The sequence below is a fragment of the Cebus imitator genome, unplaced genomic scaffold (genome assembly GCF_001604975.1).
Source record: "Cebus imitator isolate Cc_AM_T3 unplaced genomic scaffold, Cebus_imitator-1.0 Scaffold56, whole genome shotgun sequence".
Lineage (NCBI taxonomy): Eukaryota > Metazoa > Chordata > Mammalia > Primates > Cebidae > Cebus > Cebus imitator.
The window spans coordinates 6,937,323-6,953,172 of NW_016107371.1; the positions used below are offsets into that span (position 1 = coordinate 6,937,323).

General features: G+C 35.3%; 1 protein-coding gene across 7 annotated transcripts in view; it reads right to left on the minus strand.

Moving 5' to 3' along the window:
• RSPO2 (R-spondin 2) overlaps nt 1-15,850 on the minus strand; it is a 172,960-nt gene that overhangs the window by 85,763 nt on the left and 71,347 nt on the right. For 6 of the 7 annotated variants that reach the window (XM_037738710.1, XM_017529003.2, XM_017529002.2 and 3 more), the window contains one exon: nt 5,845-6,033. In XM_037738710.1, coding sequence (XP_037594638.1) covers nt 5,845-6,033 — 189 coding nt within the window. Of the gene's footprint in view, nt 1-5,844; nt 6,034-13,265; nt 13,599-15,850 lie in introns of those variants that run through there. The other variant, XM_037738711.1, reaches the window with a different exon arrangement.

Sequence of the window (15,850 nt, forward strand, 5' to 3'; positions counted from 1 at the left end):
AAAAAAGCGCTTCTAAAGGCACTCAAACTTCACGATATGTAGTAATTCTTTAAAAAAGCCTAAATACTGATCTTGGGGTTTACAAATTAAAGGATGATTATATTTAACTTTGGATTTTCTTATATATTAAAAATTACTAGTTTTTGAAACCTGTGTGCCCTTTCATTTCAAAGCAAAATGTAACAGTTCACACCTGTAATCTCAGCTACTTGGGAGGCTGAAGTGGGAGGACTGTTTCAGGAGGTCAGGAGTTAGAGACAAGCCAACATGGCAAGACCTCATCTCTAAAAATAACTAGCAAATACATAAAAAAAAAACAGCCAGGCATCTATAAAAATATATTTTTAAAAATATTAGCTGGATACAGTGGTGCATGCCTGTAGTCTTAGCTAATGGGGAGGCTGTGGTGGGAGGATCCCTTTGTCCCAGAAGGAACTGAGGCTTCAGTGAGCTGCAACTGTGCAACAGAAAAAAAAGAAGAAGGAAAATAAATGGAAAAATAAAGGAAACAAAATGTAGTGTTCTCCTAGCCTAAACATGTATTTCACAAAATGCCAAAACAAGGGTAGAATCAAAAACTGTAGCAGAAGTAGCTAAAATGTGGCAAATTCACAGATCCAGAATTATTAAATATCTCATTTCTTTATTTTTTTACAGATGATTTTTTAAAATACTGTCTCTGGCAAAATTATATTGTTTTCTTACACATAAATTTGGAGGTTAAAAAAGTTTACTGCTCCTTTTTCCTGAATTTCAGCACATTTCTGATACCTTCCTAGTACATGACAAAAAGAATCCTTAACCTTGATTGACATGAGGTAGATACCTCATAAATTGCTGAATGAATGTTTGCCCAAGGTGAATTTCCCCACCTATGTTTTGGACTCTATCCTTTTCTGTCCCTTCAGGGATCTTGTTTCTTCATTATTTTCTGTCTATCCTCCTCAACTGGCTCTTTCCTACTTACTTCTCCTGTCACTCACAAACACACACAAACATAAACACACACACCCCAACTTACCCATATGTGAGCCCTCCAGTTATCATCAGATACTAGTTTTAAATACACTTAGCAGAGAAGTGAAAGAAGCAAACGAGTATATGTAATCACTGGGTGCTTTCCTATGACTCCACGTACTGCCCCCGCCCCCGCCCCCGCCAAGCCATAGCAATCAGGATGGTGGGTGTCCCAACAAAAACAATGAAATGACTCACATGAAGGTCAACAGCTCTACTGTTTAAACAGTGCAACACTGACATTGATCACTTGCTTCTCCTCAAGACCTCCCACTTGTGCTTCTAGGACATCATCCTGACTGTTTTCCTAGGGAGTTGGTCACAGCCTCCTCCATTGGCTTTTCCTTGCTTTTTGTTAAATGTCAATATTAATATACTATATTTTTTAGGTATTATACTGTTTGGCCATTTGGGTCGTTTCCAAGTCATAATCAGTATAAATAGTGTTGCCATGAATAATGATTTATATGTGTTTTGTTTACAAGTCAGGATAGTAGTTCATGCCAAAGGAGAAGACACTGGCGAATGGGAAGTTAGTGAGTGGGTAGTGCTAGCATTCTTTCTTGACCTCAGTGGGAGTTAAATGTATCTACTTTGTAATAGTTGATTAAACTCTCCATTTATTATTTGTGAATTTAGAATTCTGCATACTTCAAAAAGTTTTTTAATTACTAAAAACATGACAGTTGTACAAAAAGAGGTGGCAGTGACTCTGGTAAACATCCTACAATGCCAATATTCCTGTGACAAAAAAAAAAAATGTTCAGCTTCATTTGTATCAAAGAAAAAGCATATTAAGACAAAAATGCAGTTTTCTACTTGTCATTAATAGCCAGGGAAATGCAAGAGAAAATGTCCACTGTTAGTGAAGATGTAAACTAATACTTTTCTAGAAATCCAACTGGCAATATATACCTTCAAAACATGTATTATGTTTAAAAGTTCATCTTTAAAAAAAAATAATAAAACAGGCAAATGTGAAAAATTTGTATATGAGAGAACAAGAATTTATATATAAGAATCTTTTTCATAGAACTGCTTATAACTGTGAAAAACTAAAAGCAAATTTTCAATAGGCAATTAACTAAATATAACCATTCAAAATATATGCAGCCATATTTAATGGCATGAAAATATGTTTATAATTTATTAAGTTAAAAAAAGTTACAAAACACAATGATACATTTGTAAGGTAAGGAAAATCACAAATACTCATAGAAATAATGTCAAGAAGAGAAGACAAAATCTTTTGTTTGCTTTTGTTATCTTTGAGAGAAGTGCTTGCTTTTGCTTGTTTTAGGCCTCCTATGCACTTTCCTAAGCTTTCTACAAGGGCTATGTAGAACAATTTAAAAAATAAACTTTTATGTAACTAGTTTCATGAATGAATGAGAAAAAAAAATATGAGTGAAATAACATCTTACATAGTATCAGGGACAATGGCAGTTTCTAGTGTCTGTTAGTGCACGTATTCACAGAATTACTCAGATGGCTATTGAATTGGTTTCCATAAGTATGGTTGAATTTTATAAGCTTCATACTCTATATACAAAGAGGCCAACATTAGACAACGTTTTAGCGAGCAAATCTTCCTTCAAAAGAAGAATATTGCTTTACATTTGAAATTGTACTGTAGTGATTAGGAAACATATGAGTAAATTTCACTTACAAGATTTTTCAGGCTACTATTGCTGAAAGCATAATTTTCTTTTCTAATATTGAGCAATTATCTTTTAAGGAAGCAAAAAGTGGATATGGCTTCAAATTCTAAGTCTCTGACAGCTTTACTATTTAAATCTCATACCCTGAACAAAATATAAACATCAACACAGTATATGCAAAGTAGTCATGGAAGAGAGCAACAATTGGTATAAAAAAATGATTATCATACACTGAGAATTAAGAAGTAATTTTCCATTTTCACTTTGCTTTCATGGGGTCTTGTTAATAGCACTTCCCGCTTGTACCAGGTTATGATTTCCTCTAGGTCAGTAAACTCCAACATTGATTGTATTCACTTACAAGAAGGCTATCCACAGCAAACCCTTTCCCATATGCAGATTTTTCTTTCTAAGGCTGATTTACAATCACTGCTCTCCTTTCCATTTCTGAGAAAAGAAAACTTAGCCAAAATGTGCTGTTAACTCCTGCCTGAGAGTATCTCTCTAAGGAAGACTCCACTGATATGCTACAAAGTATTGCTGGGGTGACCATTCATACCAGTTTGCACAGGATGGTCCTGGTTTCCATCCAATCTCCCTACATAGTTGTTAATGGCAGCCTCTTTCATTTCCCAGTGTTCCACATTGAGTTAATACATTATATGGCCAGCCTATTGTCCATACACAGTACATACAATGCTAGCTCTAGAACTTGGAATAAATACCTCTATCCATCTATACTCTTGTCTTGTCATCCTTGTGCACTGATAGTCTGGAATAAAAAAAAGAATAAAGTGGACTCAAACCACCCCCTCCATCGGTGGTCTACAGCAATCTGAACAGGAATCCTTTCCAAGGTGGACCCTATCCGTCTCTGGAAGTATATAAACCATGAGACATAAATTAGGAGGTAGGCTAAATCATATACTTTAAGAACAAAATGAATATTTTCTAAATATTTGCAAGCCATTCTATTAACTGGTAGGGAGCTGTGTCTTTTAAATATTAATCTAAACAATTCCACAAAATGAAGGTAGATCCAAGTTTCCTCCAAGCCTAAATATTTCTAACTCTGCTAATGGTATAACTTCACCCAGTACCTTAGATAGAAAACCTCAAGATCATGCTCGATTCTTTCTCTTAGCCCTGTCCAGTTAGTTACCAGGCCCCTTTGGTTCTATTTTTAAAGACTCGGCAATTCATTACCCACAAAAAATCATCAGAACAAGATTTCTAATCTGCAATCATTACAGCAGTCTTCCTCTGCTTTGTTTTCCTCTCCTATTCATCTCCCTCACTTCTGCTAGAATTATCTTAAAGCAATCTCTTTAGCTCATTGCCTACTCAGTACCTTTAGATAATACCAAGACTTCCTAGTGTGGCAGGCAACACTTTTATCCGTTGCACTGCAGCCTCCCTTTCCATCCTCAATTCCAACCACACCTCCCACTAGGCACATGCTCTTCAATGGTTTTCATCCAGCTACCATACTGCTCTTCCAGGAAGTGTTTAAAAATGTTTGGGGACATGTTTGCTTATAACAGTAGTTTGAAGACAAAAAGGACATTTAATGGGCAGGGACCAAGGATGTTGAATGTCCAGCAATGTAGGACAGGTCCCATGAAACAGAGAATTGCATTGCCAAAATACCAAAGAACACTCCGGGTGAGAGTTCTTGTTCCCCAGGCACCTTATTTTTACATATATGTGGTTCCTTCCTTCTAGAATTCATTTAAATAGCCCCCACTAGTTCTGCTTCCTTCCAAAATAATATTGTCATTGGATGATGTAATTCAAACCCTCTTCTCATCTGAAGACTGTCTTGCCTGAATAGTCACATACATAGTGTGTTAATGGGAGATCATTAAACCACTCTCATAAATATGAGATTTAATGATCTCATACATATGCACATATATATGAGTGATTTAATTATTACTGACATAGCACTTAATATATTAAATTATGATTGAACTACTTACCATTTGTCATTTTATTCTGTGGTCCCCTTTTTGTTATCCTTTCTATCTCCTAAAATTTGAGTTCCTTCAAGAAAGGGATGTTCCTTTGCTTTCTCATTTATTTTTTTAAACCACAATTTATATGACTGATCTAGAAGATAAGACTCATTCTGTAAGCAATTTTTGGATTAAGAGATAAAAAACTGCACCCTCATTCTTATGTACAAGATGCCATTCCTTAACCTTTTTTAAAAATAGTTATTAAACATGCAACTCAGATTACTTTAAAATAACCTAAACTTTTTAGTTATAACAATAATGGTTCTTAAAGAAACCACCTTTACCATGTATTTAATTGCAAGGTAGACTAAGTCAGGATTACAAACTCAAATAAAAAGAGAAAAAGAAGCTTTAGAAACTGGTAAACCAGAGAGATTGTTCTCAGTATAAGTACTTAAATTACTTGGTGTTTTTTTTGTTTGTTTTTTATAAGCACCGAGTAGGTCCTCTTTCCAAAAATCTGTCAAACAATATTGTGCTTGAGATCCTTGTGATTTGAAAAAAAAATTTATGTAATCTAAAATAAAGTGTGTATGTGTGACTGTGTCTTACAGTACTATACAAAATATAAACTAAAAGTGCTCTTATCCTACCACACTTACCACACTCATTTTTGCAAGTTTGAGCTTAGATTCTTTTTTTTTTTTTTTTTTTGAGATGAAGTAAAATTACATGAGCTTGTTAATGAAAAATAGCCAAGAGCTAATTTTTAAATTTATTTTTTTATTTTTTATTTTTTTGAGATGAAGTCTCACCCTGTCATCCAGGTTACAGCACAGCAGAGATCTCAGCTTACAACAACATCTGCCTCCAGGTTCAAAAGATTCTGGTGCCTCAGCCATCCTAGTAGCTGGGATTACAGGTGTGCACCACCATGCCTAGCTAATTTTTGTATTTTTAGTAGAGATGGGGTTTTGCCACATTGCCCAGACTGGTCTCAAACTCCTGTCCACAAGTGATCTGCCCACCTTGGCCTCCCAAATTTCTGGGATTATAGGAGTGAGCCACCACACCCAACAAGCTTAGACTATTTCTACTGCCTATTACAAATATATTTTTTAAAAAATCAGTCAAAATCTTCAACTTAGCTCCTCTCCTAAGTTGCATATCCAGCAATACAGGATAGACAAAAGCCAAATGCTCACTTGCACATCTGTTCATATCTGGGGCTCGGTGTCCATAGTACCCAGATGGGCAGGAATGCAGGCACTCTCCATACTGGCGCATCCCTTCTCTTCGAAGGAAGAAGAACAACTTCTGTTGACATCGGCTGCACCCATTGTCCTTTGAACAAGACAAACAGCCCTTGCAAATGGGATTTGATGCATAACTAGCTGTAAAAGAAAAACAAAAATTGTTTTTAATTATGAGTATAATCAGACTTTTGGTAAATACATGCTGGTGAAGAGACAAATTTTTTTTCTGCTATACTCACATAGAAATACTAAATAAAATATCCCTCCCCTTTTTCCCTCTACCTCCCCTATCCAAAAAGTGGTTAATATACAACCAAACTTAGAAACAAAGAGGAAACTCAAGGCAGAGTTGAGGCAGAAGCTAAAGCTGAATGGCTCATGGGGGTATCAGACCAGAGGTAGAATTTAGGGTAAGGTCCTCGACCCAGGCTGAGAAATATTCATGTGAAGATCTGGCACTTAGCTCCCTTTATGTAGATAGAGTCGAGAGGGCTGTTTGTTCATGACCCCCTGCCCTAACTGGCCAGAGCAGAGAAGCACAGAGTGGGTAGGCACAAGAGAAAATGTAACTCATGAGACATAAGAACACCAAGTCTGCAAGGATGGGATCTAAATTAAAATTATCATGTAGTGTGGGGTCTATGTGGTGTTGACAATTTAAAATAGGAATTTCTTCAGATCCAGGAAAACCCACAAAGAAAAAATATAAATACAGAACTACTGTCTAGATGCTTTTTACAATCCTGAGATCTGGGCTTTCATTAAATGCTACCCTAACATCAAAATGAATAAATCACATGAAAAAGCAAACCTTCATGAGGAACAGTCATCAGTATCAGTAAGAAAATTTCACACCTAAAAAAACAGAAATAAGGCCATTCTGAAAGAGCCTTTAAAATGAATATCTACCAGATAACTGAAGAGAAAAAGGAAGAACAAGAAATCACATGGGAAAAGGCAATAATGTACACATTAGAATGAAATGAAAAATCTAAAAGTTAACAAAAAAAAAAAATTCCACGGAGAAGCTGAATGGCAGGCTACAGAGAATGACATAACCAAAAACACATTTAAAGAACTGTGGCACAAAACAAGATAAAAAGGTAATAAGCATGTAAGAAAAAAAAAAAAAAGCGGAAATGTTCCAATACATGATTGGTAGTTACTACAGAAGGAAAGAGTAAAGGGAATGAATAAAACACAACTTAAACTGATAAGCAACTTCAGCAAAGTCTCAGGATATGAAATCAACACGCAAAAATCACTAGCATTCCAACACACCAACAACAGTCAAGCCAAAATTCAAATCATGAACAAATTCTCATTCACAATTGCCAAAAAAGAATACAATACCTAGGAAATACAGGCAACTAAGGAGATGAACAATCTCTACAAGGAGAACTACAAAACACTACCCAAGAAATCAGAGATGATACAAACAAATAGAAAAACATTCCATGCTCATGCATAGAAGAATCAATATTATTTAAATGGCCATATTGCTCAAAGCAATTTGTAGATTCAATGCTATTTCCATTAAACTACCACTGACATTTTTCACAGAACTAGAAAAAACTATGTTAAAATTTACATGGAACAAAAAAAGAGCCCAAATAGCCAAGGCAATCCTAAGCAAAATAACAAAGATGGAGGCATCACACTACCCAACTTCAAACTATACTACCTTAACCAAAACAGCATGGTACTGATACAACAACAGATAGACCAATGGAACTGAGTAGAGTACCCGGAAATAAGACGGCACGTCTACAACTGTCTGATCTTTCACAAACCTGACAAAAAACAGGCAATGGGGAAAAGATTCACTCTCCATAAATGGTGCTGGGTAACTGCCTAGCCATATGCAAAAGATTGAAACTGGACCCCTTCCTAATACTATATATAAAAATGCATTAAAGGCTTAAATGTAAAATCCAGAACTATATTAAAAAAAAAAAAAGTTCTGGAAGACAACCTAGCCATTATCATTTAGGACATAGGCACAGGCAAAGATTTCATGAAAAAGATGCCAAAAGCAATTGCAACAAGAGCAAAAATTGACAAGTGGGATCTAATTAAAGAACTTCTGTACAGCAAAATAACTTATCATGAGACTGAACAGACAACCTGAAGAATGGGAGAAAATATTTGCAAACTATGCATCTGACAAAGGTCTAATATTCAGCAGTATAAAGATCTTAAAGAAATTCACAAGGAAAAAAACCCATTAAAAAGCAGACAAAGAACATGAACAGACATTTCTCAAAAGAAGACATATATGTGGCCAACAATCATATGAAAAACTCAGTATTACTGATTATTAGAGAAATGCAAATAAAAACTACAATGAGATACCATCTCACATCAGTCAAAATGGCCATTAATAAAAAGTCAAAAAAATAACAGATGGTGAGGTTGTGAAGGAAAATAAACGCTTATATACTGTTTGTGGTAGTATAAATTAGTTCAACCATTATGGAAGACAGGGTAGTATTCCTCGAAGACCTAAAGACAGAAATAACATTCAACCCAGTAATCCCATTATTGGGTATCTATCCAAAGAAATATAAATCCTTCTAATATAAAGGAATATTTATTAGCATACACACATATGCTCATTGCAGCACTATTTCTCAATAGCAAAGACATGGAATCAACCTGAATACCCATCAACTGATTAGATAAAGAAAATGTGTTATATGTATAACATGGAATATCAAACAGCCATAAAAATGAATGAGATCATGTCCTTTGCAGGGACATGGACGGAGCTGGAGGCTGTTATCCTTAACAAAATAGCACAGAAAAAAAAAAAACAAAATACATGTTCTCACGTATAAGTCAGAGCTAAATGATGAGAACACGTGGACACATAGAAGGAAACAACAGACCCTGGTGCCTGTTGGAGGACAGAGGACAGAGGAAGGAGAGGATGAGGAAAAATAGCTAATGAGTACTAGGCTTAATGCCTGGCTGGTGAAATCATCTTTACAGCAAACCCCCACAACACAAGTTTACCTATGTAACAAACCTGCACATGTACACCTGAACTTAAAAGTGTATATACATATATAAAAAGAATAAAACACACTACTCAAAGAGATGACTGATTAATTTCCAGAATTAAAGTCATGAGTTCTTAGATTTAAAAAAATTAACAGACTGAACAAAACAAGTCTACATCTAAACACAGTATGTTTACATACCATAAGAATAAAGTCAAGCCAGAGAAAAATAGCAGATTATCTAGAGAGGCATAAAACTTTGACTGACAGCAGACATATAATCCATAAATAAATAAATAAAGGTTAGATAGCTGAGATACTATCTTCAACATGCTGAGAAAAAATTGTCACACTATAATTCTATAAGCAGTTATAGTTTAACAATGTGAGCAAAATAAAGATATCTGTAGCTAAAGTAAAGGCAAAGAACTTAATTTTTTAAAAAGCATTCACTAAAAGAATAAAGTACTGGAGAAAATAAAACAGAACCCAGAGGAAGTAGAATGCAACAAGCATTAGGGAACACACCAATTGAAAAATATGTTCGTTTCTCTATACAAAAGCATAGAATGTAAAAAACATACATTATGATTTTCAAGTTTTGAAAATAAATATCTTATATTCACAAAAACACAGAAGACTTGAGAAGCAAGCCAAAGTTAAAGCATTCAAAGTTTCTGCTTTACTAGTAGGAAGACCAATGTAAATTAAAGTAAAATGTAACTACTATAACCTTAAGGTCCCAACTGCAAAAACAATAATAGAATACATAACTTCTAAACCAGTGACAGCTACAAAAGATGTAATATACGTATGAAATATGAGTAGAAAAAAACAACCCAAATATCTATAAACAGAATGGATAAATTATGGTATATTCAAACTATTTGAGTTTTACTCAATAATAAAAAGAATACAGATACACATGACATGAATTAAATTCACACACATTATGCTGATCAAAAGAATTCAAACAGATACAAAAAAGAACATGCTCCATATAATTTCATTCATATTAAGGTCAAAGGCAGGCATGGCTAATCTATGGTGATAGAAATAAGAATACTACATGCCTTTGAGGATTGAGGACCAACTGGAAAGAGGCATAATAGAATTTGCATAGGATGGAGTAGGTATATTTGTTTCCTTGGGCTGCTGTAACAAATGACCACAATTTGGTGTCTTAAACAACGGAATTTATTCTCTCAGTTTCAGAGACAAGAAGTCTGAAACTCCAGTATCGAATCTGCAGGGACCTGCTTCCTCTGAAGGACGCCAGAGAATCGTGTCTTGCCTCTTTCAGCCTTTGGTGACCCAGGGCATTCCTTGACTCACAGTCACACAGTGTCAATCCCTCCATTGTCTCATGCCTTCTTCTCTCCTATCTCCGTGTCTTTTTTTTTGTCTCTTATAGTGACACTCCCATTGGATTTAAGTCCCTTTATCCCATATAATCTCATCTTCATTCTTACCTTAGTTGCATCTGCCAAAACCCTGATTCCGAAAAAGGTCACCTTCCAAAATTTCCAGGAGGACATGAATTGGGGTGGTGGGGTGGGAGTATACTAGCCAATTTGCTAAAGGGGATGATGGAAACGTGCTACATCTTGCCTGGATATTGGTTATACAAACATATACATTTGTAAAATTCATAAAACTATGCATTTATCTAAGTATACTTGTACACTTTTATAATTAATATGCATAATTTACAAGTAAATTATATCTCACTTTAAAAAAATTAAGCATATAAAAGTTATGCACTAATTTCAGGATAATGTACTTACTTATAATTACATCTGTTTTGAAGATTCCACAAATTATATTAGATACTCACCTATGAGATACTATTTATTTATTTATTTTTCCAAACAGAAATAGTCTACTGATGGGACAAGGTGGGAGAAAACAGTACTAAGCAAATGTTGAAATAGCATTTAAAATAAGTTAATACCTGAACCATATGAAGTTCACTGCATCTGATGGGGACCTTGAAAGAAAACATGTAAAATACTCTTGCTATAGCTGGTATATAATTTAGAAATGGTACAACCTGAAATATAGTTTATAAAATATGAAAAATTCATGTAACTGTTAGTTGTCACTGCACCAAGCAAAGTCATAAATACAAGAGAATACATGTGGTCACAACGGCTGCATTTTATTGAGTTAACCCAAAAGAGAATGAAGAGAGAAAAAATAGAAAACTCATCAATTATTGAAACTTTTAGCTTTGAGACTACATATTGCTTGCCCTCCATAGAGTCATTCTTGAGTATAAAACTAGTATCAAGCAATAAGTGGTCTGGCTGGCAGCTCTACAGAGTACATTGTATATCATGTCATTCCTTTGCTTATAATGATTTAATGGCCATTATAATTATAGCAACGTGTAGCAAATCTATATAGGTTTTAGTTCCACAAGAGAATCTTCCTTCCTCCCCCAAGCTCCCACATCCCTGATGTGGTCTTACAGTCTCTCGTCCAGTGGGGGGTCCCAAAACTAAGGCTTACTCTACCAAAGGGGCTGAAGAAGAAACAAGGCCCTTCAGGATCAGGAATCAAGGCCCCTTGATTTGTCCAGAAAGACCTACCTCTTCCTATCTATTCTAGGACTTTTTTTTCTATCAACTGTTTTATCTGTATGTTGAGTCTATTACATGGGCATTCTCTCACTTGAAAACTATCTATGCTTTCCAAATAGTCTCTCATTTAATATATTATTTCCCTAAATCTGTAATTGTTGCAGGGGAGAGCTAGGGAACCAATTCTGATGAAAAATCATCCCCTTAGATACAGTTACCCATAAAATTCTGGCAAACAACTTACCAAATATTCCTTTTATATGTATACATGTATAAAATATACAATTTGTATTTTTCATACACATCATACTGTACCTGTTGGGTCATAACTTGTTCAATTTCAGTAAGTTGTTAGCAACTTTCCATAACAATGAACTAAACCAAAGTCACCATCATAGTTCTTGGAAGTGTCAACCCTGTTGCCTCTACTTATCATCAACCTCTGCTGAATTATCTCCAAAACTGCTTTTATGAAGACCACAACCAGTTTTCTCATCATACATTCAAGATCTCATTCTCAATTTCCGATCCTCATGATTCCAATAGCCTAGGTTGGAGGAAAGTTTTCTTCCTCCTCCAGCTTCTATGATAATATTGCCTCCTACAGGTTTGATTCCAACTCTCACCATAGGATTTCCATGAATATTCTCATAATTTGGGCCTTTACCACTTCTCATTTGGGTGGTTATGAAGTCCCAACCCTAGATCTACCCTCTCCCCACTTCACTCTACATTCTATTGCTGAGTTAATTTTCCTGTTTGTATACTCACTGTACTATTTTGTTATGCCTTCATCTGCCTAGATAATTAAGATTTATAAATAATTTTTGCATAGCTGACCAAAAATAAGCTTATACTATCAATAATTTCTCTAGCTGCCTTCTGAAGAGGTTTTATTCCAGTATCGCCCTTAGTGTCCCGAGTAGGGTGTAAGTGAGTGAGTTTCAAAAAACTAGGCTATCGTTCAACTTCTCTGTGCCAGAAAGGGTAAAAAATTGAGGGGATGGGAAAAGCTGAAGAAGAGCAATAGCAAGTGGGAATACTGACAGGCTGTGTGATGAAATGGCTATGGTGGAGGAAAAGGTAGTCAGAGAGAATCCAACTCTTTTTCATTTTCAGAGTTGTCCAAGATTGTAACCTACCTTAAGCACAAATACTCTATGGAATGATATTTACAGAAACAATGTATGACTCTTTCATGAAAAAAGCCATCTTTTTCACATAAAAAACTGAGCAACTAAGACAAGGGCAGGGGTTGCTGGCTGGAGCTACATCAAAAGCAGTCCCACACTACAGAGCCCTCTGAAACATGTTGACGACCTTCTGCTCTAGAATTTATACACAAATTTGAAAAATCAAGAAAAAGCAATTATCCAATAAAGTATCCACTCCAAACCTAGCTTAACAAAGGAAGATCCTGGAAGGTTTACAAGTACACAGCAGAATGTTTGAGGAAGAGGTTCAGTGTCTCACAGTCATTACATGCTGAAGTTGAAGCTATACATTCAGTTCGAAAGTTAAACCAAAGCTCTTTATCACCATAAATCATGCTCCACAGTAAGAAGTATAGAGAAAAGAGAATTACAGAACCAAGAGAATTGACACAAATTAAAGGCTTTTTGTTTTGTTTTTACGTATCAGAAGCCAACTTTCATCTTGATCATAAAAATCTCAGAGTCAACAAATTGCGCCTTATTTTTTTTAAAGGTATTATTAAAAGCATTGCTTTATTTACTTGAACCTCAACAGACTTAATGAAAATGAATTAGGGAATACTTACCCAAGTCCATATCTTAGGTATCTTTATAACCCTACACACGAGGAATTCTCTTAAAGCAAGAGTGATGTGAGCCACACCTAACCTAAGTACTATCTCCCCGTTTTCTCCAATCTTCAGTCATGATGCTGCTCAATGCTGAATAAGAGCCCATGTGATTTTTACAATTTGAAGCTTCTTGCCCCAAACTTCAAACAGACTTTTCCATTTAATTAACCATTTTCCACTATTTTAGTGGCCTTCTCCCTGTTGTAAATCAATAGCTTAGTAATTCCACAAGAACTTCTCCATCTACCATATGGTCACTACACCAACCTCTGTGTATAAACACAGGCAAAAAAATAGACGTTTAAACATCACTAGAGTAATTTATTTTGTCAGGATCTTCATAAGTCGAATGGCTCTGCCCATTGCTCTGAGATTTAATTCAAGTGTGCAGGTGAATAAACAGATCTTAATTCTCAGCTTTGATGACCATGTTTATTTGCTCTCTCTGTGAGCTTCAACTTTTCCAACCCTAAAGCCTGCTGAGATCCAGAGCCTCACGATTCCAACCAAAACACTTTTCTAAATCTAGACCCACCCGAAATTCTAAAGATGAAATATATCTCATAAAACATGAAAAATCCTCAAAACTGTGATAAACAGTGATTCTAGCACAAACCCACACATATCCCCTGGATGCGAAAAGGAATATTACAGGGATTTAGCAAACAAACAAACAAACAAAAAAACCATGAGGATGAAACAAGGTAACAATACCTATATCACAAACAGTTATATCAAGAGAGACAGCATTAAGTAGAACTCTTTATTATTAATTCTAATTAGTTGATTTGTGTTCCCCTTGAATTGCAAAGTAGTCTAGCCTTTTCATGAATTCTGGTATTTTAAAGTATGGTCCTTTGTTAAATCCAGCTATTCGCATTTATCTCCTAGAGCACTTTATGTAGGTGTTGAATGCCCATGTGTTTCTAATATACTCCTGACTTCTAAAAAATGTGTTCCCTTGTTTCTGCAGCTAGCCCCTGCCAAGCAAGAAGAAATCTGAATTCCTTCTAGGTGAAGGCATCCATCCTGACAAAGGTACAGATTTCTAATTTTGAAAATAATAAGACTGAACAATGGGCTGTTGGCATCTTAGTCTCACTCTATATTTGCTGGTCAAATAATGTTGCAAGTTCAACCCATCTTTTAAATGAATATTAACTTCATCAATCAATATCATAAAATTGCTAATGTATGTCTCTTCCTAACCTCAAGTTCAAGATATGTATTTAGGGAAGAAAAAAAAAATATAAAAGGAGGAGGATTTGGGGGGAATCCCACCTCTGTCACCCGTAACAGGGAACTTGCATGTCAGATGCTATACAAATCAAGTTGCATACATTCTCCCAACTAGAGCTTGGCAACACTGGGATAAAAATCCTGTAATCATGTATACTACCAAGCTCAAACTCAATTAAGCAAGGAAGGCAACAAATTAATGTGCCACACAAGTTTTGACCAAAATGCCAAATACTGTCTTAAGATATTTTGGTTAGTTTTATATAAAATTATAAATATTTAGATGTCATAAACCCAGTAGTCTAACTGTGAATGTAAAGAAAATAAATTTTAATCCTAGACCATCACCATTAAAAGCATGCTTTAGATAGAAAATGAATACTACAATTAAAAATGTTAATCAAGCCTAAACATAAATTTCTAGATTTCCTTTAAAATTTTAGAAGGACTATGTTAACATAAATTTAATATAGAAAAAAAATTGGCAATGAAGAGCAAAGCTTGTGCCAAAAATTTCAAAATTACAGAACTCCTAGAATTAAACTGTATTAATGGCCGGGTGTGGTGGCTCACACCTATAATCCCAGCACCTTGGGAGGCTAGAACAGGTAGATAACCTGAGGTCGGGAGTTTGAGACCAGCCTGGCTAACATGATGAAACCCCATCTCTACTAAAAATACAAAATTAGCTGGGCATGGTGGTGCATGCCTGTAATCCCAGCTACTCAGGAGGCTGAGGCAGGAGAATCGCTTGAACTCTAAAGAGAATCACTTCTGTTTGAGAGCATAATGAACCTCCCGGGAGGGAGGCGTTGCAGTGAGCTTGGACCGTACCACTGCACTCCAGTCTGGGTGACACACTGAGACTCCGCCCCCCCCCAAAAAAAAAAAGAATTAAACCATATTTTCTCAGAATCTTTTTATGTTTTGTCATGTGTTCTTTAATAGAGAATGATATTTTTAGCTACAAGGCTTACAAAGCTTTAACTCCCCGAAAAGCATTAACTTTGAGAAACTCATTGTTTACCTAACAATATTATTTAAAAATTAATAAATCAATTAGGAATGAAAGATTGGACCTATATTTGTCTAGCATATACTTGTCTACTATTTTCCTTGAGAAAATAGTATTTCCAAACATTTGTAAGCTCCTCAAATATGGAAACCATCTCTACAAATGAGTATTTTCAATGACATCAGGATTAAAGTTCTTTAATCAGATCATTTGGCTTCTCCTATTGAAATACATATTTCACTGTACAAAGACTCAAAACTAGGAAAAACTAGGAGTTTTTGTTTGT